This window comes from Bos indicus, chromosome 17 (genome assembly GCF_029378745.1).
Source record: "Bos indicus isolate NIAB-ARS_2022 breed Sahiwal x Tharparkar chromosome 17, NIAB-ARS_B.indTharparkar_mat_pri_1.0, whole genome shotgun sequence".
NCBI classification, from domain to species: Eukaryota; Metazoa; Chordata; class Mammalia; order Artiodactyla; family Bovidae; genus Bos; species Bos indicus.
In genome coordinates, this window is record NC_091776.1 from 62,945,008 (window position 1) to 62,971,614 (window position 26,607).

The 26,607-nt window shown below is 52.0% G+C and overlaps 1 protein-coding gene across 4 annotated transcripts; it reads left to right on the forward strand.

Moving 5' to 3' along the window:
• Positions 1-1,261: 1,261 nt before the first annotated feature.
• CABP1 (calcium binding protein 1) lies at positions 1,262-26,607 on the forward strand. 4 transcript variants are annotated; one of them, XM_019978076.2, is made up of 7 exons: positions 9,239-9,837; positions 14,377-14,553; positions 17,713-17,743; positions 17,994-18,137; positions 20,087-20,196; positions 20,426-20,573; positions 26,142-26,607. In XM_019978076.2, exons 1-7 carry the CDS (start codon positions 9,793-9,795, stop codon positions 26,165-26,167), a joined length of 681 nt encoding a protein of 226 aa, XP_019833635.1. In that variant the 5' UTR covers positions 9,239-9,792; the 3' UTR covers positions 26,168-26,607. The 4 variants fall into 4 exon arrangements, with proteins under 4 accessions (XP_070625788.1, XP_019833635.1, XP_070625790.1 ...); XM_070769689.1 differs by lacking the exon at positions 9,239-9,837 and adding an exon at positions 11,861-12,648; XM_070769687.1 differs by lacking the exons at positions 9,239-9,837; positions 14,377-14,553 and adding an exon at positions 1,262-2,032.

Here is a 26,607-nt window from a genome sequence, read left to right on the forward strand (position 1 = left end):
CAGGGGTGAAGTGTAGCTTATTGGCAATCTGTCCATCTGTCCTTCTGTGGAGTCGAAGCTGTGATCAGACTTGCCCTGTTCGCCTGCATGGATGGGTTTCCCTGGTGGCTCAGCTGGTAAAGAATCTGCCTGTAATGTGGGAGACCTGGGTTTGATCCCTGGGTTGGGAAGATCCCTTGGAGAAGGGAAAGGCTACCCACTCCAGTATTCTGGCCTAGAGAATTCCATGGACTATACAGTCGCAAACAGTTGGACACGACTGAGAGACTTTCACACTTTCCTGCATGGATGGCATCATCCATGTGATTTGGAGAGACCAGAACAGGGAGAGCCTGGGAGGTTCACACCCCATCCTTTCAAGTCTCTGGTATCCCATTACTAAACAAGAGTGGGGGATGGGGCCTCATAAGGTGCAGAGGGAAGGGAACTTCCTGAACTGCACTTGCGGTCCTGCTGTGAACACTGGGCTAGGCCTTTATGTGATAGTGTCATCAGATGTTACCGAGAAATTAGTTATGATTATTATCTGCATTTTACAGAACAGGAAAAGAAGGTTCAGAGAGGCTGATGACATTTGCCCAAGATACCCAGATGGTAAGTGGCAGAGCTGGGGTCTGAGATTCAAACCAGGCCTACGGGACTTCCTGCCTGCCTACCAAGAGCAGAAATTTCTTTACCATCTATACGGGCAAGAGGGCAGGAGGAGGACAAGAGCTGGAGAGGCAGCAGATGGGTCCTACCTGAGACTTGAGCATCACCAGACCCTGCAAAGTTCAGGTTATGCGGGTGCCACCTGGCTTCTCTTCGGTTCTGAGAACTGTCATCCTGGTTCCATTCCAGGGTACTGGGAATGGGTGAAGCCCCCATAGAGGGGAGCCGTTCCTTCCAGCAGTATCCTTCCACGCCATTCTGGCTCCGGGGTTCAGGGTGACGGTGTCATACACAGCCTGCCTTCACCCTCCTTGCGTATCGAGTTTACTTCCTTCACTTCTCTCGTCATCTTTTCGAAAGTTGTATCCCCTGGACAGTGCACCCCGCCAGCATTTCTGGAGGTTCCGGCGGTTGTGGGTTATTTGGGAACCTCCGGCTGTGCTCCCGGGCACTGCCGGCGCCACCAAGGTCTGGGCGTCTTCGGGGCCCTTCGCCGAGCCCCTTCCCTCGCGCGTGCGACTCCGCCGCAGCGCCCCCTCCGCCGCCAGGGGCCGCCCGGAAGCGGGGCTCCTCGAGCGCGGGGCGGGGCAAGGGGCGGGGCGCGGCGGTACCTGGGCCGCCGGGGAGCCGGGGGTGGACTCTTCGGGGACAGCCGGCGGCCCCCCCAGATTCGCACCGCCAGCCGCCGGGGAGCTCGGGGCTCCGGGCGTAGAGGCTGCGCTGTCACATGGGCGGCGGCGACGGGGCCGCATTTAAGCGGCCGGGGGACGGCGCCCGCCTCCAGCGCGTCCTCGGGCTCGGCTCCCGCCGGGCGCCCCGCTCTCTACCCGCCGGGGGCCCAGCGCCGCGCCGCACCGCGCCGCCCCCGCCGGGCCATGCGAGCGCGGGCCCCGCCGCGATGAGCTCGCACATCGCCAAAAGCGAGTCCAAGACGTCTCTGCTGAAGGCGGCGGCGGCGGCGGCGAGCGGGGGCAGCCGGGCTCCCCGCCACGGCCCTGCCCGGGAGCCAGTGCTGCCCAGTCGCCGGCTGCCCGGCCCCTGCCCTGGCACGCCGTCGCCGTCCGGGGACCCCAGTTCGCGGAGGCCCCTGTGCCGGCCGGCGCCGCGAGAGGAGGGCGCGCGGGGGAGCCGGCGCGGGCTCCCCCAGGCGCACTGCAGGCCCCGGGAGGCGCCGCCGGCCGCGGCGTCCCGACCTTCGCCGCCGTCGCCGCTGCCGCCGGCCCGCGGGCGGGATGGGGAGGAACGGGGTCTGTCCCCGGCGCTCGGCCTCCGGGGCTCACTGCGAGCCCCGGGTCGCGGGGACTCCGCTCCAGCCGCCGCGTCCGAGGCAGACCCGTTCCTCCACCAGCTGCGCCCCATGCTCAGCTCCGCCTTCGGCCAGGTAAGGGCCGCGCCTCCCACCCGCTCCCTGGAGAGGCGCTCGGGACCCTGCCGCGACTGCGCGCCCACAGCCCTCCTCCCGCTGCCCGCGGCCCCCCAGGTCACGCTCCTCTGGTCCTCCCGCCGCCTGGCGCCCTAGTCCGCGCGCCGCCTCCTCCCCCGTGCCTGATTCAGCACCCTGTGCGCTGTCCACGCTCCGGGCCTCTTCCGGGCCAGGCACCACCGCTTAGACTCCCTCCACCTGCCAGAACGGGCCAGTCTTGGAAAGGAGCGACCTCCACAAACCGCTTGGAAATTTGCAGGGGTCAAGGAGGGGTGCTCCGAGCAGGTGGCGCCAAACCCACTCTTTTGGCCTCTGACCGAGAAGACCAATGAATGAGCATGGAGTCTGGGGGTCAAGAGAGGGGACTTTGGGGTACACAGCCTTGTCAGGCGATGAGGGACCCTAGCCATTGCTTGTGGTGGCCCCAAAGACCTGGGAAAAGTTAGGAGAACTAAAAAATATGAGAAAAGAGAAGTGTGTGGGTAGACATGGAGGGCTGTAAGAACTATGGCTCAAACTGGAACTTTGAGGGTATTTCAAGGAGGTTGTCATCTAGGAATGCCACAAGGATGGCCGCGGGCAGTTGTCGAGTTGTGAGACGTGGAAGAACACCCAGAGATCCCTGGTCTGAGTTAGTGTGCATTCTAGGGTCAGAAAGGTCGCTAAGGGGTCTCGAGTGGCTCATTTTGTTTCTTTTCTCTGAAGAGCCCCAAGCAGCTGGGCACCTGCCCTTTAGAAATGGCCCCGTAGTCATAATCCAGATCTACAGTTTGAGGCCGTGCTGCTGGGGAGAGAAGCTCAGCAGAAACGGACCTGTGAACTCCCGAGCGAAGCCAGGATTTTGTCTAGTTCCAAGTCCATAATTAAGTTGAACTCGTTGGCACGGCGTGGACACTGTTCTGCGGCAGCCGAGGAGGGGTGTAGTGCATAGATGTGATCAGAGTGTTTGCATGGTGTGTGGGGGATGGAGGGTGGGGGCGGGCCTGTGCGTTTCTGTGCTGGGATGTAGCGTAAAGAAGCCGTTTCAAGCTCCTGGCTTGCCAGGCTGGATCAGAACTCCAAGGAGGCCGTGTGTGTTTTGCTTCAGATGTGCACAGTTCCTTTTCAAAATACTACTCCGCTGCGGCTGATGCCGGTGGAGGTCTGACATGAAGGCGGCTGCACGTAGGCTCGGGTTGCGCGGGGCTGTGGTGGTGGTGTGATAGGGCAGCAGTCTGGCTTTGTTCCTGCCAGGAGCCCTCGTTAGTTGAGGCAGTTGGAAACAGTTTCTCCAGAGTAGAGATGTGGATGCAGAGCTGTGACAGTGCAGCGCTGTGTTGACTGCGGTGGCTTCTGTATGACTGAGGGGGTGTCAGGTGTTAGGGCAGGAGTGGGCTGGCTTGCGAAAGGGATACCGTGCCAGTTGAATCGGTGACAACTATCGGTTGCACTTATCAAATATTTTTTGATCACCTGCTTTGTCCAGGCGTTTGCTGGGCACTATGGAGATGAAAATAGAGAGGGTAGTGGGGTCCTGACTGTTTTGGAGATTAGCAGTCTAGAAGCTTGGAAGCGTAGGTCATTGAGGATCACACACTTTCTGGTTATTTAGTTTGCCAGTGATCCGACTTCGTTCCTAGAAAAGGAGCCCTTTCTTTCCAGCCTTGCAGAATTTGTCTGCCTGGGCCCTTTGTGAGCACAGAGCATTTCAGCTCATGTGCTTTTCTTTCTTCTACTTTCTCAGTCATGAAATGAAGGCTGTTCTCCGTCCAGTGTTCTGAAATGTCACCAGGGTCACCTGAGTCAGGAGAAGCTGGAAGGTCCCATCAAATATTTACTACCTCCCCCTGGAAGCTCTTGCCTCTGGAGCTGCCGACTTTCTCTTTAAAGCTGGGCACATCCAGTCTGGGCTTCCTGCTGATGGCTCTAAGACATCTGCTCCAACGACAACGACAACAATAAAACCCAGCCTGGGACTTTGGGTCAGAGTCTCCAGTCTCCCGCAAGAATTAGTCTTTCTGTCCCTTCTCTCTGCATGGAGATTTCTGTCCTTAGGTCAGAACCAAGAGAAGGGAAATGAGGTTCTGAATATAGAAACTTTCAGATAGGATCTGCTTTGGGCAAAATATAGCCCTAGGGAAATATATTTTTCATGTCTCCCAAGTTCTTCTTTTTTTTAACCTTTGGTGAATCGCTCAACCTCAGTAAACCTATGTTTCCTTATCTGCATATTTGGGATAATCATAGTATCTCAGGTGGTGCAGTGGTAAAGAACCTGTCTGCCAATGCAGGAGACTCGGGTCCAATCTCTGGGTCGGGAAGATCCCCTGGAGAAGGAAATGATAACCTACTCCGGTATTCTTGCCTGGAAAATTCCATGAACAGAGGAGTCTGGCAGGTTACAATCCATAGGGTCCCAAAGAGTCAGACGTGACTGAGCATACACACACAGAGTATCTCAATGGGTTTGGGGCGGAATTAAAGGGGATATGAAGATATACACAGAGCTTGGCCTAGAGCAAGGGTCTATGGATGTTATTATTGTTGTTGTTGACTCACTACCAAGGGCTGTGTCAGAACCTGTTTCCATTTGTAACAGAGTCAGGGAGGGCCAGGGCCCAAAGTGACACTGAGGGTATCAAGATAGACTCCCTCACGAGGGGGAATGGGAATTAGGGTTCTCCCAGTGACCTCACAGAGCATCCTTACTGCCTGCAGGGAGAGCATGTGGTTTTGAGGCTAAGGCGTGGAATGGTGGGTTGGGAGATAGAGCTGAAGATTCCTATTCCAGCAATGTCACTTCCCACTGCTGTGACCTTGGGCCTGTTATTTTCTCTCTCTGGTCTGGGTTTCTTCATCCAGAAATGAGACTAACAACAACAACAAAAAGCTACCTTGCAGAACTCTCATGAGGGTTATACAAGGTTAAGGATGCCAAATGGCCTGGCTCAGAGTGGGTGCTGGAAGAGGGCTCAGGCTTCATTCATGTTATTATTATTATTAATAGAGTGATTGTCAAAATGAGGGCCTGCATAAGGTAGTCTGAAAGCTGTCTCTGAGCCAAGTGAGGAAGGCCACTAAAGGAAGGAGCTGAACAACCAAGGACCTTCCCTGGTATCCTCTTTGTGGCCAGCTAATGGCGCACCACCCAACTGCCTAGAGGGAAGATGTGGTACCAGGCAACTCTTGGCATTGGGTCCTGGAAAACTAATTAAAAATTTTTTCGGCTGCGCAGCATATGAGATTTTAGTTCCTTCACCAGGGATTGAGCCTGCACCCCTGCAATAGGAAGCACACCATCTTAACCACTGAACCATCAGGGAAGTCCAGAAAACTACCCAAAGGATAGTCTTTCTGTTCCTTATTTTAAGTTTGGGAAGAGAAACCTCTTTAGAGGAGGCAAATATGAATAAAACCCATAGATCCGTCCCATCCTTCCCCTTTCTCTAACTATAGGGACATCTCTTCTGATTTGAGTAGGCCAGAACAATTCCTAAACTGCTTTGTGCATAACAGGATCAAAGATACTTAATGTATGAATGAATGAATGATGGGTATCTCCAGCCTCTGGACTTTAGAGTTTCTTAGTTCCCATAGTTAAGATGAGGGAGACAGACCATGACAATTTGGGTCCTAACAGATTCAAGTGCACTAGGCCTGTGTGCCTAGGATGACGGCTCGGGTGTATTACTTACTCCTTCCCGGTCAGGTCACTTCCTACTGCTCTCTTAGAGGGCTGGGAGCCCCTGTGGCCTTTCTCTGGGGCCTGGGAAAGGGGAAGAGAAGGCCTGTTTGTGGTTGACATAGATTATAGATGATACTAGTGTCTTGGTGTCAGTTCGTAGGTTTTGCAGAAGCAACACTGGCACTTTAGATCTCTGTCTAGAGCCCAGTAAAAAATGGACAAAGCCTCTTCTCATTATAAGCATCTTCTCATTATAAGCATCTTCTCATTATCTTATCTCCATAGCAAACTGTGAAATGTAGCATCATCTCCCCCCATTTTAGAGATGAAGAGACAGGCTCAAGAGAGGAGAAGTAGGTTGACCAAAGGTCCCAGAGTAAGTAAAAGGCAGGATTGTGACATGCTGTGTCTCTCCAGTCTGCCAGTGCCACACCATACTGGCTGGTAGAAAGTCACAGAAGTGTGTTTCCTGTTTGTCAGAAGCGTCCACAAAGCACCTCTCAGGTTACAACCCAGCTTTCCCCAAGTGTCTTAACACTGGGCTGCCATCCCAAGTTCAAATGCTGGCGTTAGGACTGCTCAGGGCCCAAAGCCAGCCTCCCTCCTAATCAGGAATAATCAGCAACGGGTTTATCCTTCTCATCCCTCTGATCCTATTATCCCATTCCAGAACTCTAAGTGTGGCTTCCGAAGGCCCAGGCCTGCTGCCACAGTGCACAGGGATGGGAAGGTGGGGGCCATGCAATGTGCTTTGCTCCTTAAGGAAGCCTCCACCATTCAGCCCTTTATAAAATTTTCTGCTGAAGGTCAAGCCATCTTCCTCGTCAAGATCAGTAGCTACTCCTGTCATGCAGAACCACCACCACCCCATCTGTCCAACCTAAAATAGCTTAAGCGAGCTCTGGGTTTGAATCCCAAATCCCTTTCTTCTGTTAAGCCCCCAGGCTACTGTCGGCACCCCCTCTGCTAAAGAAGGATGGGATTTCTTCAAAGTAGGCAGATTTTTCCATAGGGGGAAAAGTCCTGTCTCCTGTCTCCAAGGACAGAAGCAAATCCCAAGGTTGACAAATGGGTGCTGTGTCCTGGACTGGACTGCAGGGGGCAGGAGTCACCAGGTCTGACCTAGTGGGGGTCCTGCTAGACCAAGGCTGCTGGGCAGGGGACAGAGCACCTTCCAGGTGCTGGGCACTGTGCCAAGCCATTTGCAGGTGTGATGTCATTAACTCCTCATAAGTCTTACAGGGAAGGGTTATTAGAGTACCCGTTTTATAAATAAAGAAACCGAGGCTCAGAAAGATGAACAAGTCCTCAAGGTCACATGGTTGGTAGGCAGCAGGGCAAGATTTGAACTCAGGTCTGTCCAACTCCACATGCTGAACTCTTTACCTCTAGATCAGTGGTTCTCAACACTGGCTGGAGGTTAGAATTACCTGGAGTATTAAACAACACCGGTGCCCGGGACTCACCTACACCTATTCCATCAGCATCTTCGGGGAAGTTCCCCGGTGATTCTAGTCTGCAGCCAGCACTGAGAACGCGCCTGGTTCACCCTGTCCGGTCTTTTCATATATCCATCCATTTAGCTCATACAAATTGGGTTTGTACCTTACCTGGAGCCTAACTCATCTCCCCTCTGGGGTCTGTGGTAAGCCCCTAGCTTTTCAAAAGAGTCTGCAAGACTCTAGATTTTGTGTGCAAGTCTTTTTTTTCCTGATCCCCCTACACTAAGATCCCTCTGGCTCATTCTCAGAGTGTTTGTGTTTCCCCTTCATGGCATTGACCTGAACTGTGATTCAGTAAGTTGATAGCTCTTTAGTATCTCCTGCCCCCCTGCTAGAATGTAAGCTCCCTGCAAGCAGTGAAAGTGAAAGTGTTAGTTGCTCAGCCGTGTCCTGACTCTTTGTGACCCCACAGACTGTAACCCTCCAGGCTGCTCTGTCCATGGAATTCGCCAGGTAAGAATACTGGAGTGAGTTGCCATTCCCTTCTCCAGGGGAACTTCTTGACCCAGGAATCAAATCTAAAAACAGGGACTGTGTGTATCTTGTTCCTACAACATTCCAAGAGCCAAGCACATGGGACAAATGATACTTCCTCCTTCCATGTTAATAATTCCTCATTCCAGTACCTGTTCTGCGTCACACACGTCTTATAACCAGGTGAGGGAACTGAGCCCTGCCAGGTGAATGTTCAGAAGCCGGCAGAGCCAGGACTCATCCTAGGCCTCCAGACCCTTCCCTTTCATCTGAGTTCATTGCTCTTCTCACAACCCTGCCTTCACGCTTTGCTTCCAAGAAACAGGTCTTTGAAGAAGGCATTTTTGTTGGCTCTTCCCATACCAGCTCTCCACGCCCCACCCTCCAAGTATCTTCACTCCCCTTTCCTACCCTTTAGACGTCAACAACCTCTCCCCCACCCCAGGCTTCTCCTTGTGTCCCCAGGGGGTGCCCCTCCTCCTCCACATCCCTCTCCGGAGGCCAAACCAGGCTGCTGAATGACTCCCCTGATTAAGCCATTCCATTGCCGTCACTGCTCGGTTGTCAAGAGCCACCCAGGGACCTGCCTTCCCAGTTTCCTGGGAGCTGGCCTGTGGCAGCTTCTGGTCAGCGTCCCCACCCATCTATCCCTAACGGGAGCTCTGATCAGCCACCCAAAACTGGACCAAAAAAAAAAAAAAATTCCTGCGAAAGGACCCTCTCCGGACTGAAACTCAGAGCAGTGCGCGGAAGGGTTTTTCCATCAGGGCCCGGAAGGAGCTTGAAGTTCCAGCCTGTCTCTGGTGCCCCCTGCTGAGAAAAGCAGGGGTGCAGGGAAACGTGGATACAGACTCTCCTGGGTCATCTGGCTCCGGGCTGTAGGTCTCGATGGTGACATCTGAGGCTTGAGATGAATTCACATCAAAGCTGGAACCCGGAGGGACGAGGACTTGCCGGCTACCTAAGAAGTTCCATTCATGGGACTGTGACGATCCCTTTGCAAAGGGCGGCCTCTCTGCTTTGCGCCCCGAGGAAGCCGATGAAAGATGCTCTGTCAGGGTCAGGCAGAGGGTTTGGGAGAAGGTTCGTCGCCCTTGCTCGCTCACGCCTGCTGGGCCAGCACTGCCTCCGTCAGGACCCCCTCAGGGCCGGCTCTTGATTTCCCCTGGGTCGGAAAGACCGCACACGGTGAAGGGAGCCAGCGGAAGGAGCTGCTTTTGGCTCAACTGTGCTTCCAGCCCCGAAGCCTCATCCCATTTCAGTGAGGAGGCAAGTGTGAAAAATGGAGCGTGATGGAGAGTCGTCACAAGATCTCCAGGGCCTCGACTGGAGCCGCCATCTCTCGATCTAGCTGCGATGGCCGGGGGTGATTAAGATGCCTGTTCGTCCCTGGGTGCGTGTGTGTGTGTGTGTGTGTGTGTGTGTGTGTGTGAGAGAGAGAGAGAGAGAGAGAGAGAGAGAGAGAGAGAGAGAGAGAGAGAGAGAGAGAGGGAGAGAGAGAGAGACTGCACACACAAGGTTGGGAGCTGCGAAGCCCCGTGGATTTGGGGGCCCAAACTAGCCTGCTTCCCCTTCTGGGTCTGCTGGCCTAATTCCCAGCTGCAGCTGCCATTCTGGGCTCCCCTCCCCGAGGCAATCTCCCCGCAGATTTGACAGCGGGAGGGGAGGGGCCGAGGGAAGGGGAGTGAACCGGGAGAGGACTCGGCTGTAATCTCATGTAGCTGATCCCGCAGCCTTCTCCAGCTCGGCTGCCCTCTGCCATCAGCTCTTCAGGCGGTTTTCTCTGTGCCTGCACTCTCCCCTCCTGCCTTCATCTCCTTAAGAAAGTGTCCAGAAAGTTAAACCCACACACACGAACACACACACAATCCACCAAAAAAAAAAAAAATCAGGGAGCAGGAACAGGCAGACGAGTAAGAGAGCACGCGCGCAGGAGAGAGGGCTCAGCCGGTCTTGGAGGAAGCACGGCGCAGGCAGAGGGAGGCTGGGGTTGGCAGGGACCGGGACTCAGGTCTCTTAGCCCCCGGGAGCCTCCTTCATGGACCCAGGGATCCTGAAAGGGGCTGCCTCAGCTTAGGATGGGCAACTGTGTCAAGTCTCCACTGAGAAATCTCTCAAGGAAGGTATGTTTCTGGAGTTCTTAAGACCTGGGGTGGGAGATTGGGGCATCCTGCCACCTGTCCCAGAGGTTGGGGGCGGAGAGGGTGGTTCTGTCTTGGGCCGCTTCCCTGTTCCTGCCTCTGCATTCCTTCCTATCACAGTTGTCTGTGTCCCGGGGCTCTGAGCTGAAGTTGGGACTTAGAGATGCATGGGGGCCTGTGATTGGGAATTTGCATAAGATTTAGGAAAGAAACCATGTAGGGTCCTTAGGATGTGCATGGACAGAATGCCTCGGGATACACAGGATGAGAAGAGGGTTAAGCTGGACTTTGACTCTGCTGCTGGTGGTTCTTTCCCAGCGGTGGAGGAGGGGTTCGTTCATCTCCTCTGAGAGACTCTGACCCTCTCTGGTGGTCTCTAAGGTCTTCAGAGTTGTGGGTTTTGAAGTAGATCCCATTGTTACTGAGAGGAAACAAGCTGGACATCCCCTTCTACCCTTGAGAATTCTTGAGTCAGGTCAGAGACTCACAAATAGGGCCAGTCTGGCTCAGGGCCCCAGGGTTGTTTCCATCGAGAAATGGAGTATACAGCAAAGGTGTCTGTCAATTGCGTTCTGCAGTGGATGCATTGCTTATACACCAGGATAATATCCTTTTGCAAGAATCCCTTTTGGAAAGCAAATAATCATCTTCCTGCAAGCCTGGGCTTACGTCTGAAGGATCTTGCTTTAGGTGGGCTCTGCCTGTATTTCTGGCCCTCTGTAGTCAGGCCGTAGAAGAAATCCACAGATATTTCGTAAAGGAACAAGAAATATGAGGGATGGTTTCCTCCAATTCTTTCATTTTGCAGAGAAGGAACTTGATTGCCACTCAGGTTAAGTGACTTATCCAAGGTCTCAGGTTTGCTAATGGCTCCTCCACCCCCAACCCGTTCCTACCCCCTCTGTTAGTTTGACAGCCTCTCAATTTAGGACATTTCAGGCTTTTCTGCTCATCTTCTTCCTCATTTAGCTAAGCTGCTCACATCAAATTCCTTTTAATCTTCGCTGTTCCTTGGATCTTTCCGAGGGTTGACTGTTTCTTCTGTGCACACTCCCCACCCCCAGTCATCTGTCATCTTAAAGGAGAGTCCATTGCATCAGACGTGGCCTCCACACTGTTGCAGAGAAGTAGAAATGGATCTGAATTAGTCTAGAGGACCATCGGGCGAATGCCCTTTCCCTGAGTTCTGTCCAGACCTTCAAGAGGTGAACTCAAAGAACAAGAGCTGTCCTTCTGTCCTACCCCACCCATGACTCAGACTTCTTAGGTCTCCTCTTTCTAGCCATGTGACCTTGGGTAAGTTATTTGACCCCTGCTGGGTCTCAGTTCCCTGGTCTATCAAGTGGAAATACTAACATCTACCTCCTAAGGTGATTATGGGGCCTAAAGAAAGAGCTGGGATCACTGTCTGGGATGCAGTACTCAGTATATGTTAGCTGGTGTTAATAGCATTAGAATCATAATTTTATGATTCACAATCATAAAATCATATCATCACAATCATAATCATAAATTTTCTGAGAAGGGAGATGAGGAAAAGGAAATAGGAGAGGTTTTGAGTCCATGGAATAAGGCACAAGATCATAGTAGATATTACATTCAATTTCATTAAAAAAATAATAGTAAACATTGCTTTTTCCTGAATATTTACAAGATCTCCAACATCTGTTATCTCATTTGCTCTTTTCCACCGAGTGGTTCTCTTGCCTATTTTCTAGAGAAAGGAACGAGACTCAAAGATAAGAGTGTTCCTGAGATGCCATCGCTGACTGGAAGCAGGGCTGAGATGTAAACCCTGATCTGTGTGAATCTAGAGGCGGGGTTTTGTTTTTAATTTTGCCTCTCTCTTTTTCTCCTGCTGTCAGAGATGTTATTCATAGATTCGTGAACCTGACCGTACAGATCATCTTAGTCCAAATTCCCACTCGCTGGGCAATGCCCTCTCCCACCACATCAAGTGCTTCCTTACTCATCTCCTCCTCCTGTGAATACCTTCGATGAGAGGGAGCACAGTCTTGGCTAGCTTGTGTTGTTAGAAAGCTGTTAGGTCAGGAGGCCCGCTGGTTCCTCCTGTTGCCCTGCCACACTCAGGACATGTCCCCCTGGTGCCAGGAAACATTGTCATCCCATAGGCTGCTGCCCAGTTGGCTTCCTGTGTGGTGACTGGGAATTGGTGATGGAGAGAGGTGGCCTCCTCCAGGCTCTGAGCTGGGCAGAACTGGGCTGTCAGGTACCATCACTGGCCAGGGAAGAACAGCTGCCTTCCGGGGCAACTGGGTGCCAGACTGGGTTAAGATCAAGAGATTCAGTGGAAATTCCCCAGCCATCGCTGGTTCTTGCTTCGTGGGAGCAAATTTTTCTCTGTCCTCCTCACTTCTTTCCTGATTGGCAAATATTCTCCCACTTCTTCTGTAGCCAGAAGTAAATGCCTTCTGGCGCCTAGCATCTCTCAAGTTGCATCATCATCATCGTCGTCATCATCATTGTCATCATCATTGTCATCACCATGGCAACTCCACATATTCGGCTCTTGCCATGCTCTAGGCACTGCGCAACGGCTCAGTTGCCTCTCACAGAATCCTGTGAGTGGCCCTGATCATCCCCCGCTGGACAGAGAAGGAAACCAGAGCCCAGAGAGGTGAAGTGACCTGCCCAAGGTCACACAGGAGCAAGTGGCAGAGCCAGAATTTGTCCCCAAGACTGTCTGAGTCCAAAGCCAGTTATACTCAATCTCCTCTCTGAGTTCCCTGCGGCCTGCTGCCTCCTCCTCCTGGGTGTGCTCCTCTGAGCCAAGTGAGTGAGAGTGAGCCAGAAACAAAAAGGCTGATTCTCTGCAAAAATCTCTTCTGAGATTATAACTGGGGCTTAACCACAGTTGACTCCCTGGCTCCCTCTGTCCAGAAGGTCTCTCTGGTCCTGCCCTCATTCTAGCCAGGTCCCTGTAGCCTGTGAGAGTGGCCGAGGCTCTGAACCTCTTTTGGTCATCAAACCAGAATGGACCCTGATCACCCCTCAAGTTCTAAGACTACCCAGGGTGACCCTTATTGCACTCCCTGAACTCGGGCCTTGCACTGAGGTCCCGTACCTTGGGTCTGTGTGGCTGCTTGCCCTTAGAGGAACCAGAAAATGGCTCCTTCCTCTCTAGGCCTGGAAGAAGTTTAGAAGTTGGACACGAGTCTAGACTGTAGTCCCACACTGTGGGGCTTTGAGGAGAAGGAGCATGAGGACAGGGCGAGATGTGGGAGACTGCTCTGCTTGTCCACCTGGGAGGGCAGGTTACCCCTTGGGTCTTAGCGTCTTCTCCTGAGTGTGACCTTCTTGGAGCTGGAGGAAACTGACAGGAAGAGGATGCAGCAGAATGGATGTGTGGGACATGCAACTCTGGGGTCCCTGGACAGAGGCAGCCCTCTAAGTTTTCACTGCTCTTTCCTTGGAAGGTTTGGCTCCAGCTCCTTACTCTGGGGGTGGAGGCATGCGAGCTGGGGGCTGAAGGCAGACCACCCCGACCTAGGGGGATGCTGGGCATCCTGGCGGGGAGGCTGGGCTAGGAGAGAATGTTGTGTCTGGACGCTGCTGTTGTCCTAAGGGGACGGTCTGTGGGCAGTGCTGACTTTTTATAGCTGCATGGGAACCATCAGGGAGGAGGATGGGTTGGCCGGGGCCAGGGAGCACGGCTATATTTGGTCAGCACAGAGGGCCTCTGCCTCAGCCTCCAGAGGTCTCTGGACCAGGCACGGAGCCAGCAAAGGAGGGAGGGACGAGGAGGATTGCTGATGGGAGACAGCGTCTAGTCTTGAGGCCACAAGCTGGGTGGAAGCTGACCGACAGAAGTGCTTTGTTTACCCCACCCAGTGCTTTAAATCGGAAGGTCTGGCAAAACCAGGCTGGAGTTACGTCATGCTGTCCCTTCAGAGGGGATGCAGAGCATCCATCTTACCCCAGGCCCCGCCTCTCACACCTGCCTGCTTTATTTCTGTTTGCCATGGCCCCTGTGTCCAGCTGTCACGCTCTGCTGCCAGCTCTGATGGTCCTCGCTACCCTCCAGTGGGTTCCAGCAGGGGTAGGATCAGAGGTCCATTGGGGAGCTTAGCCCTGAGGATTGTGCTGGGATGTTGGGAGTATCTTAGGAAAGGACATTATTCCCTGAATGAACAGAAGCCTCCCTCTGCCTGCTCCTCTCTCTGAGCTTCTGTTTGCACACAAGGGTGTGTTTCTATGCATGTGTGAGTATGTGTGTGTGTGTGTGTGTCTGCAGGTGTGCCACACAGTGGGTATCACACCCAGCTCTTCTTGGAGCATCTATTTTGGCCAAAGATCCGGGACTCCGTCTGTCGGACCAGTTTGCCGCCTGCCCCCCGTGCATCCTGAGGGCTCTTTGCACCCTGGTGTTTGCCTCTCAAGGTCTTCTCTTGAGAAGGGCCCCTTCTAGGACTGGGAGCCAGGCTGGGGCCTGGAGGACTCAGCTAGGCCAGAGAGGTGACACCTTGCCTCTGTTTTGTATTTGCTTGGTGCTGGCTGAAGATGCGCCAGGAGGAGACCAGCTACACGGTGGTGCAGACAAGCGAGGAGGGCCTGGCGGCCAGCGGCGAGCTCCCTGGACCACTCCTGATGCTGGCTCAGAACTGCGCGGTCATGCACAACCTGCTGGGCCCGGCCTGCATCTTCCTGCGTAAGGGCTTCGCGGAGAACAGGCAGCCTGTACGTAAGTTGGCCCCGGTGGAGCCGTGTTCGACTTGGCTTCACGGGGCATGAGGAAGGAGGTGCTGAGAAGAAGAGGGGCTCTGTACACAGTGGTGTGCATCCCCCGGCAGACGCACCTCACACCCTCAACTTGTGAACCTGACCCCCAGAGTTTCCCACTCATGGCTGCAGAGCCCTGGTGAGTCCACATCCACCAGCAAAAAAATAATAGTAGAAGCTATAGTTGGGGTTTGGGTTTTTTTTTTTTTTTTTTTTTTTGAGCACTTAATATGTGCCAGGCACTGTGCTCAGTGCTTTGGTGCTTAAGCCTCAGAGCAACCCCAGGAGGTAGGTACTATTATCTTCCCCATCTGCAGATGAAGAAATTGAGTTGGAGAGTGTAACATGCTCAAAGTAACAGCTGGTGGGCATTAGCGGTAGGATTCAGACTCAGGGAGCCTGCCTCAAGGGCCCCCTGTCTTCTGAACAACAGTACTGAATGCACGGCACCAACCACTAGAACTTTCTATGATGATAGAAACATTTTCCTAATTAGTACGGCCCTCTACAGTAGCCACTAGCTCTTGAAATGTGGCTAGTGCAACTGAGGAAGTAGATTATTAATTTTCTTTGATTCCAATTCCAATTTAAATTGTCACACGTGGCCACTGCCTTGAACGGCCTCTCGTACGTATCTGAACAGTCACAGAGAGGAGGGTATTGATGATGTTATAGATTCAAACATCGGTAGGTTTATTGAATGGTGGTGGTTGAGTTGCTAAGTTGTGTCCGACTCTTGCGACCTGATGGACTGTAGCCCACCAGGCTCCTCTGTCCATGGAATTTCCCAGGGAAGAATGTTGGAGTGAGTTGTCATTTCCTTCTCCGGGGTTTATTGAATGCCACCTGCTAAACACTTTACGTATCTTGCCTCACAGATGCTAACAAAGACCCTGTAAGGTGGTTTCTGGTATTAACCCATTTTACAGATGAGGAATCTGTGGCTCATACAGTGGAAATGACCTGTCCAACGTCCTACATCTAGGAAGCAGCAGATCCGGGCTTTGTCCTTGAGTCCATCTGACTTTAGAGGCCAAACTCATCCCTCGACTGCATAAGTTGGGGAGTGAGGGCCGTGGTGGGCTCTGTTCCCACCTGACCCCCTGAATCGGTGTTCATGGTTTCCCTGTCATGTCAGTGAGCATCCCTGGCTCTGTTCCACATCCCCCGCCACTCTGCCCTGGGGAGCGTGTGATTCAGGGACCAGCCACCAGGACTCAGCCGGACCAGCTCTGGCCACAGGCACATGGCAAAGGGGTACTGGCTTTTCTGCACCCTGGTTCTGGGTTTATAAGAAGCAGAGAGGGGGCTGCAGAGCTGATCCTGGAGATGTGAGAGGCTGCAGGGTGGGAAGGGACTTGTCGCCTCTCCTAGTGAGCATACCCTGCATGTGTGTGTACATGCATATTCTCGCTGATGCTTTCACTTATGGGGGGTACCAGGCATTGAGAAAATGCCAGGGGTGGTCACTCAAGATCCCAGTCTGACTAAGAACAGCTAGTAGGGATAGAGGTAGGAATGGGTAGGTGTTAGAGAGAGTGACAACCCCTCCCTGTGCATGGTGACAGGCTTTTTAAGTGGAAGTCCTTTCAGTCATCTCACAGAGACAGACAGCTTCAGCTAGAAATGCTGCTGGCAGGACCTGGGAGCCTGCAGACTACTCATGCCAAGTTCATGTACACTCTCAGCATGGTCCTGCCATGTATGGCCCCTTCCAAGAGCCGAGTCCTTCCTGTGCAGCTGGTGGTCCTGCAAAATGTTGCTCAACAGCCCCTTTCTAGAAGATTCCCGGGTTTTCTGGCATTGGGATCCCTTGCCCTGGGGCCAGTTTGGAGCAGGTGGGCAGCAACTTCTCACCTGCCCTGGCCCAGTGGGCTAGAACAACCTGTGTGCACAGCTATGGCACGCCCACATGTCTGTTTCCCTGAATGGTTTACCCACACCTGGTGTGCGCTTCCTCAGGACGGGCACACCCTGCCCCTTTGGGCAGGGAGCTATGACATATGGGCAGGATGAGCACTGTGGACCAGTTTTGGAGCCTGCTAGGCATGTCCAGCTGGGCACCGCATCCATTTCATGCCAGTCTGTTTCTCTCCTGGGCAGGCCTGAGGCAGCTGGCACGTCACCAGCCGGAGCCTGCCCTCTGCTCCCTCCGGGCCCACTCTTTGGAGACTTCTCTGCCATCTGTTCGGATGCCTCACCCTGGGGCTTCCTTGACTCCCCAAGGAGACCTGGGCACTGCTTGAGGCTGGAGACGTGTACTTTGGACCCTGGCAGCCGCCAGAGGCACTGGCAGCCCCCAGGGTCCTATGCTGTGTCCTGTGACGGGGCAAGGTCTGCGATGGGAGCCCAACTGGAGAAGGTGGGGCGGTGCCCAGGAAGCAGGGCGCAGCCCTAATCCTGCCTCCACTCCTGCTCCTTCTCTTCCTCCCTCTTGTGCGCCTGTCTGGACCCCACTCTCCCTCTCCCAGCCTCTTGCTTCTCCCATTGCGCCCCCTCAGCCCCTCTTCTCCCCCACTCTTCCTGGTTTCACTGGGCATGTGTGTGTGCATGCTCAATCATGTCCGACTCTTTGCGACCCCATGGACTGTAGCCCTCAAGGTCCTCTGACTATAGAATTTTCCAGGCAAGAATACTGGAGTGGGTTGCCATTTCCTTCTCCAGGGGATCTTCCCAACCCAAGGATTGAACCAGCGTCTCGTGTCCCTGCACTGGCAGGCGGGTTCTTTACCAACTGAGCCACTGGGGAAGCCTTTGGTTTTATTGGGTAGAGCCCTCTTCTGCCTGTTGGAATCCTTCCAATAACCCTATTTTATTTACAGGTTTTGGCCTCCAGATCAGCTCTGTTCCTTGACCACATGCTTGTGTCTGGAATAAGGGGTTAGGGGTGCAGAGGTTCTGGGCCGTGGAAGGGGCTTCTGGCTCCCTGGCCTCTCCCATGTGTGTTGGACAAGTGGGGCTGCACTTTTCCCCTCCAGGACATGGTCCAGGCACACCTCCGCTGCTGCCCATCACCTCCCAGCCAGTGCCTGCTGCCACTGGGATGGCCCTCAGCTGGGCACTGGATGACTTCCGGGCCCCTCCCAGCTGCTAATGGCACATGTTCTTTTGTTTCAGGACAGATCTCTGCGGCCAGAGGAGATTGAAGGTGAGACCTGGCCTCTTAGAGGAGGGTGTTGCTCAGCCATCCAGGAAGATGAGGGGAGGGAGGTGGGTGGGAAGAGGGGCAGAGACGTCTTGGCTTCCTGTGAACAGGGTCTGGTGCAGGGCCAGGCATCCTCTGGGGAGCCGGGCGTTGGAGGAATGCATGAGTCGATGGGTCCCTCGGGGCCGCCTCTGCCCTGGAGACTCTGCGGGTCCTCCCCCTGCACCACGTTCACCTTCCTTCTCTTCCCCAGAGCTCAGGGAGGCCTTCAGAGAATTTGACAAGGACAAAGATGGCTACATCAACTGCCGAGACCTGGGTAACTGTATGCGCACCATGGGCTACATGCCCACCGAGATGGAGCTCATCGAGCTGTCTCAGCAGATCAACATGAACCGTGAGTCCCTCCGCCAGGCACCCCCTTCCCTCCCTGGCCTCGCCCTTGCTGTCCTCTGCCTGGGTTCAAGTTCTGAGCTCCCCCTTCTTCCTAGCTCTGTGACCTGCAGGCAAACCACTTACCCTCCCTGTGCCTGCCTCAGTTTCTTCACCTGTAAAATGAGGGGTGGAATGGGGAGTTAACTGGGGGTATGTTTATTTATTTATTGTTTTTTCTTGGCTTATTTATTCATTCATTTTTTTGGGAAACAGCTTTATCGAGATATTCATATATCATACAGTTGACTCACTTAAAGCCTTCCCTTCAGGGACTTCTGTGGTGGTCCAGTGGTTAGGACTCCTTATTCTCACTGCAGGGGGCATGGGTTTGATCCCTGGTTGGGGAATTAAAGTATAGAATTCAGTGTCTTTTAGTATATTCAGAGTTGTGCAACCATCACCCCAATCAACTTTAAAATATTTTCATGCCCCCTCCACCAAAGAAGTCCTATACCACTCTGCCATCACCCCCAAGTCCCTCCCCAGCCCTGGGCAAGCACTAAGCAGATTTGCCTATTCCGGGCATTTCTTTTTTTGAGTTGAAGTGTGGTTGATTTACAGTATTACATTCAGGTGTACAGCATAGTGATTCCAAATTTTTATAGATTATACTGTATTTAAAGCTATTGTAGAATATTGGCTCTATTCCCTGTGCTGTACAATATACTCCTATGGCTTTTTTATTTTCCACAGAGTAGTTGACATCTCTTAATCCCCAGCCTCTATGTTGCCCCTCCCCCAACCCCCCTTTCTCACTGGTGACTGCTGGTTTGTTTTCTGTATCTGTGAGCCTGTTTCTCTTTAGGGGACATATTTTATTTTTTAAAAAATTATTTATTTATCTTGGCTGTGTTGGGTCTTTGTTGCTACTTGCAGACTCTCTCTAGTGCATTGAGCAGGGGCTACTTTCTGGTTGCGGTGTGTGGGCTTCTCGTTGCGGTGGCTTTTCTTGTTGCAGAGCATGGGCTCTAGAGCGCGAGCTTCAGTAGTTGTGATGCACGGGCTCAGCTGCCCCATGGCAGGTGGGACCTTCCCAGACCAGGGATCATGTCCCCTGGATTGGCCGGTGGGACTCCCAACCACTGGACCACCAGGAAAGAAGTCCCTAGACACTGTTGAGCTGTAATATTCTAAACAGCCCAATAATCAATACCTGGCACTCAGTAAGACTTGAACAGAGGACGCTATCATTATTGTGTTTTTCTCTGTCTCCCTTTGGGTTCTCCCAGGAGCAGACCAGGAGACAAGGGTTTGAGTGTGCAGTTTACTTAGTAGGGGCAGGACAGAGTCGATAGAGAGTAGGGAGGCAGGAGGGTGAAGACAGGGCACCAAGGCAGAAGGCACTCGAGGAGCTGCCACTGTGGGTGATCGAGCTCAGGGTGCTGGTGTCGAAGGCCCACATGGAGCTGTCTCTCGGGCTGGGTATTTATCCCCCAAGCTCAGTCACCGGCTGCAAGTGTTGTGAGCAGGCCCCAGGGGCAGGTCTCCTGTATTTCCACCCTCTGAAGGCTGGTTGGAAGGTGAGTTCCACTTGCACAGTGAGGGAGAGAGGGGGGCAAGTGCGCCAGGCGCTCATGACTCCTGCTTCCCTCTCAGTCTTTCTGTGTGTTTGTCTCTGTCTCTCTCCTGCTCTGAAATTCTTTGCCTATCTCTGTGACCTCATGTTTCTTTCTCCCCTCTGTACCCCTGTCCAGTTCCTGACTTGTTCCTTTAGTTAGCCCCCGGCCACTCCTCTGAGCTCTTTTGCGATAACCCCCCTGTCCATGGTCACTTCTCTGTCCTCATTTGGCCTCTGCTTTTACCCTGGGCCTGTCGCTGGGAAGGTCAGGGAGGGCTGAAAGCTCCCCTGGTTGTCTAGTTGGAGGTGGGCGGTAGTTAGATGGATGACCTAGCCTGTTCCTCTGTCCCCAGTGGGTGGCCACGTGGATTTTGATGACTTTGTAGAGCTAATGGGACCTAAACTCCTGGCGGAAACGGCAGATATGATTGGAGTAAAGGAACTGCGAGATGCCTTCCGAGAGGTGAGTGGTGGACAGTGGACAGGCGGGGCAGGGGGACTTGTTAGAATTCCCAACCTGAACGGAGACTGGACCTCTGGATCCCACCCCAGGGGAAGAAGCTTGGACAGAGAGGCACTCTGGGGAAAGGGTCGGGGGGGACAATGATGCTGAAGAAGGGGTTCAACCTTGGGATCTGCTTCTGACAGACTTTCTGTTGTAGCAACTCTTCCCTCCTTCATGCCCTCTCTAGTTTGACACCAATGGTGATGGGGAGATAAGCACCAGTGAGTTACGAGAGGCCATGAGGAAACTCCTGGGTCATCAGGTGGGACATCGAGACATAGAAGAGATTATCCGGGACGTGGACCTCAATGGGGATGGACGAGTGGACTTTGAAGGTAGGCGGGTCTTGAGAGTGAAAGAAGAACCAAGACAGGAGTGGGCATCCACAGAGAGCACCCCTCCACATGTGAGTCCACCATGCAGTCATCAATCTGCCCCAACTTCTCATCCCCTTACCCTTCCATCCTTCCACCCCTCTAATCCATTGTCTGTTCCTACACCCATCCATCCATCCATCCATCTTTCCAGATCTCTCTTTCCATGTGTTCATCCATCTGTCTCTTTTTCTGTCCAGGTGCCTATTTATCCACTAATGGATCTCCAAATAATTATCCATAGAATCATTTACCTGTGGCCTTACCTAGCCATCCAGGCATCTATTCATTCTGTACATTCACCCATGCCTCCATCTACCCGTATACCTCCTCCCATCTATCCATGCATCAACGTCCATTCACACATTTATTCTCTACCCGTCCGCTGGTATCTCCACCCGTACTCCCATGGACCTGTTGGTTGTGTGCACAGGCCTTTCCCCATCTGTATCCATCGAATCACCCGTCTGTCCACTCCTGTGTCCCTCTGCCCCCACCCATCTCATTCCATGTCTACTGGCCCACCTTCTCCTGTATCCATCCATGGAGGTATTTTCTGAACACCACATTCCTCAACCTGACACTCAGACCCCTTAAGATCTATCCACAACTCACCTCTCTGGCCACAGCTTTCACCATTCCTTCACTCACACTCCACCTTAAAACCACAGGTGATCCAAAAGCCTGCCAAGCTCTCATTTGATTACACAATTCTTTTTGTCAGGATGCCTTGTATTCTATTCTTCCCTGGGGTTAAAGTCTATTCCATCTTTAAGACCCAGCAGTGGGGCCACTTCCCTCCGTCCCCAGACTGAGCTTCCTCTTTTCTGGGCTTTCACAGCACCTCAGGCTTACCCTCGTTCTTCACACTGGCCCCTAAGCGCTAGTTATATCTCCACTGAATTCTGAACTTTTGGAGAAAAGAGGAACCCTACTTACTTTATCTCTGAGATTCCCACAGAACTCAGTACCTGACACATAGCGAATGCTCAGTAAAAGTGTTTTTAAAATAGTAATAATCATAATTAGTGATCATCCTAACTGTACATGCTCTATACAGTCAGCAAAAACAAGACTGGGAGCTGACTGTGGCTCAGATCATGAACTCCTTATTGTAAAATTCAGACTTACATTGAAGAAAGTAGAGTAAACTACTAGACCAGGTATGATGTAAATCAGATCCCTTACGATTATATAGTGGATGTGACAAATAGATTCAAGGGATTAGATCAGATAGAGTGCCTGAAGAACTATGGACAGAGGTTCATGACATTGTACAGGAGGCAGTGATCAAGACCATTCTCAAGAAAAAGAAATGCAAAAAAGCAAAATAGTTGTCTGAGGAGGCCTTACAAATAACTGTGAAAAGAGAAGCAAAAGGCAAAGGAGAAAAGGAAAGATACACCCATTTGAATGCAGAGTTCCAAAGAATAGCAAGGAGAGATAAGAAAGCCTTTCTCAGTGATCAATGCAAAGAAATAGAGGAAAATAATAGAATGGGAAACACTAGAGATCTCTTAAAGAAAATTAGAGATCCCAAGGGAACATTTCATGCAAAGATGGGCACAATAAAGGACAGAAATGGTATGGATCTAACAGAAGCAGGAGATATTAAGAAGAGGTGGCAAGAATACACAGAAGAACTATATAAAAAAGGTCTCCATGACCCAGATAACCACAATGGTGTGATCATTCACTTAGAGCCAGACATCCTGGTGTGTGAAGTCAAGTTGGCCTTAGGAAGCATCACTATGAACAAAACTAGTGGAGGTGATGGAATTCCAGCTGAGCTATTCCAAATCCTAAAAGATGATGCTGTGAAAGTGCTGCACTCAACATGCCAGCAAATCTGGAAAACTCAGCGGTGGCCACAGGACTGGAAAAGATCAATTTTCATTCCAATCCCAAAGAAAGATAATTCCAAAGAATGTTCAAACTACCACACAATTACACTCATCTCACACGCTAGCAAAGTAATGCTCAAAATTCTCCAAGCCAGGCTTCAACAATACATGAACCATGAACTTCTAGATGTTCAAGCTGGATTTAGAAAAGGCAGAGGAACCAGAGATCAAATTGCCCACATCTGTTGGATCATGGAAAAAGCAAGAGAATTCCAGAAAAACATCTATTTCTGCTTTATTGACTATGCTAAAGGCTTTGACTGTGTGGATTACAACAAACTGTGAAAATTTCTTAAAGAGATGGGAATACCAGACCACCTGACCTGCCTCCTGAGAAATCTGTATGCAAGTCAACAAGCAAGAGTTAGAGCCAGACATGGAACAACAGATTGGTTCCAAATTGGGGAAAGAGTACGTCAAGGCTGTATATTGTCACCCTGTTTATTTAACTTCTAAGCAGAGTGCATCATGCAAAATGCCAGGCTGGATAAAGTTCAAGCTGGAATCAAGATTTCCAGGAGAATTATCAAATACCTCAGATACGCAGATGATGCCATCCTTATGGCAGAAACTAAAGAGCCTCTTGATGAAAGTGAAAGAGGAGAGTGAAAAAGTTGGCTTAAAGCTCAACATTCAAAAAACGAAGATCATGGCATCCGGTCCCATCACTTCATGGCAAATAGATGGGGAAACGATGGAAACAGTGACAGACTTTCTTTTCTTGGGCTCCAAAATCACTGCAGATGGTTACTGTAGCCTTGAAATTAAGAGACGCTTGCTCCCTGGAAGGAAAGTTATGACCAACCTAGACAGCATATTAAAAAGCAGAGACATTACTTTGCCTACCAAAGTCCATCTATTCAAAGCTATGGATTTTCCAGTAGTCATGTATGGATGTGAGAGTTGGATCATAAAGAAAGCTGAGCGCCAAAGAATTGATGCTTTTGAACTGTGGTGTTGGAAAAGACTCTTGAGAGTCCCTTGGACTGCAAGGAGATCCAACCAGTCCATCCTAAAGGAGATCGGTCCTGAATATTCATTGGAAGTACTGATGCTGAAGCTGAAACTCCAATACTTTGGCCACCTGATGTGAAGAACTGACTCATTGGAAAAGATCCTGATGTTGGGAAAGGTTGAAGGCAGGAGGAGAAAAGGATGACAGAGGATGAGATGGCTGGATGGCATCACTGACTCAATGGACGTGAGTTTGAGTGAACTCTGGGAGTTGGTGATGGACAGGGAGGCCTGGCGTGCTTCGATTCATGGGGTTGCAAAGAGTCGGACACGACTGAGCGACTGAACTGAACTGAACTGAACATTTATTATGTACCAGTCACTGTACTAAGTACCTTTACATGTATTATGCCATTTAATTTTTACAATGACTCCAGGGACTGCACTATTATTACCTCATGTTACAATTGAGTAAACTGAGCCTCAAAGAAGTAAGATAACTTGCTTCTCTTACAGAGAAGCAGAGCTGGGTCATGAACTCAGGCCTGGAATCTCAGCCATTCCATACATTATACTGTTCATGACAGCATCCAAGGCACCATGGGATACAGGGGGAAAAAAAACACAGCAAAACACTGATTCTAAACTCCATGAACTTGCATGCTGAGCAGAAAGGCAAGATAAACATGAGCTAGACTGTGAATATGTCCAGAACACAAAGGCTGGGAGGCCTTTTCTGAGGCCTTCAAGGTCCCAGATCTTCATCTTGATCTTCAAGGTCAGGAGAGTGTGGCAATGGAGAGGCTTGGCTACCAAAGGCTTGGCTACCACCAGAGCTGAACATTTCAGGTACCCTGCGTCCAGGTAGTGACCGCCATAGATGACAGCTCTTCCCTGAAAGCCCAGTATCTCCCATTCATTCTACCAGCATGTGTTGTACACCAGCTGTGTGCCAAGACCTGATCCCCACCTTGAGGAGCCCATGACCAGCAAGGAAAAGAGAAGCCGGCAGTACAGTCCATGCCATTTGGGGGAAAGTACAGCAGGCTGTTGCGTACAGTGGGGGCACCTTTGCCAAAGTGGCAAGGATTAAGGAAGGCTTCCTGGAGGAGGCTGTAAGTAAGCAGAGCCCTAAGAGACAAGTAGGAGTCACCAGGTGAAAAAGAAGGAAGAGATATTTGCCTTATGGAATTGAAAACTCATATCTACACAAAAACCTACAAACAGATTTACTGTTTATAGCAGCCTTACTTATAATTGCCAAAATTTGGAAACAACCAACATGCCCTTCACTAGGTGAATACATAAATAAAACTATGGTATACCCAGGCAATGGAATATTATGCAGCGTTGGAAAAGAAATGTGCTATCAAGTGATGAAAAGACATGGAAGAAACTTAAATGCACAGTTAGCGAAAGAAAATCTGAAAAGGTTGCATACTCTGTGATTCCAACGATATGACATTCAGGAAAAGGCAGAACTATGGAGACCGGAGACAATGGAAAGATCAGTGGTTGCCAGGAGTTGTTCGTGGCAGGAGGGATGAATAGGGGGAACACAGAGGATTTTTAGGCAAGTAAAACTATTCTGTGTGATACTATAATAGGGATACATGTCATTATACATTTGTCCAAACCCATAGAGCCTCCAGGCCTTCCCAGGTGGTGCTCGTGGTAAAGAACCTGCTTGCTGATGCAGCAGACTCAGAGAGGCGGGTTTGATCCCTGGTTGGGGAAGATCCCCTGGAGGAGGGCATGGCAACCCGCTCCAGTATTCTTGCCTGGAGAATCCTCATGGACAGAGAAGCCTGGGGGACTACAGTCCATAGGGTCATACAGAGTTGGACACGACTGAAGCGACTTAGCACATGCATACGCACAGAGAGTCTCCAACACCAAGGATAAATCCTAATGTAACCATGGACGTGGGGTAATAATGATGAGTCAAGATAGGTTCATCTGTAAGCAACATCCTACTCTGCTCAGGGATGTTGGTGATGGAGGAGGCTGTGTATGTGTGTGTGTGTGTGTGTGTGTATAGAGGCAGGGGGTAGATGGAAAAATCTGGACTTCCTGCTCAATTTTGCTGTGAACCTAAAACTGCTCTAAAAAACAAAGTCTAGTTAAAAGAGAAGGGAGCAGGACAGGTTGCAGGAAAGCTAAGACGGGAGGGGAGGGGGAAGTCAGCTCCACCTCCATGGAGTTGAACTTCGTGGTGGGAGGTGAGTAGTGACAGGTGAGGCTGGAGCTGTCAGCTGGGGCCAGAACAGGAAGGCCTTGGGGTTGTGCCCGTTGTCCTGTGGGGACCATGAGAGGTTTGAAAGGGTCACACGTACAGATAGAAAGATCCTGCTGGCTGCTGCAAAGAAGAGGGATTGGAAGATGCTGGATGGGGGACCTCCCTGGTGGTTGGGGCAGCTAGGATTCCATGCTCCCACTGCAGGGAGCCTGGGTTCAATCCCTGGTCAGGGAACTAAGATCCTGCATGCCACGTGGTGGGTGAGACCAAAAAGAAAAAATTCCGGATCGACACTGGGGACCAGCACGGGTCAGAGATGGTGGCCACAGACCTGGAGGGAGGCATCAATCTGAGGAAGGTGAGGCGCAGTGTCCTGGACCCTGACTGCTGCTTTCTCCCCACCCCCGCCCATCCCACCCGCCCCCACTGCAGAGTTTGTCCGGATGATGTCCCGCTGAGGCCGCCAGGGCCCCTCCAGGACCGCCAAACTCCGCGGGGCGGGAGAAGAAGAGCCTGAGCTCGCCTCACCCTGCCGCCTCCGCCACCGCCGCCGCCGCCGCCCAGAGCCCAGGATGTACTGGCGGACGGGGCCTGCCTGCACCCCGGGGAGGTGCCCACCCCGGACCCCCACCCCTCCGCACTGTGAAAAAGACTCACGACTCTTGCAACTGGAAAGGGGGGGGGCGCCCGCCAACGAGGAGGCCACCATGCCAGGCCGGCAGAGGTCAGGCCGGGCGCCGAGTGCCAGGGACCAAGCCGCTGCTGGCTGGGGTCGGGGGGCCCACACAGCATGTCTGCCCCAGGGCAGAGCCTCTCACCACCTTCCTTAGCTCTGTGCCCGTTCCAGCTCGCCTCAGCCCTGTTATCTCAGAACCAATAAAAATATTTCCAAGAGGAA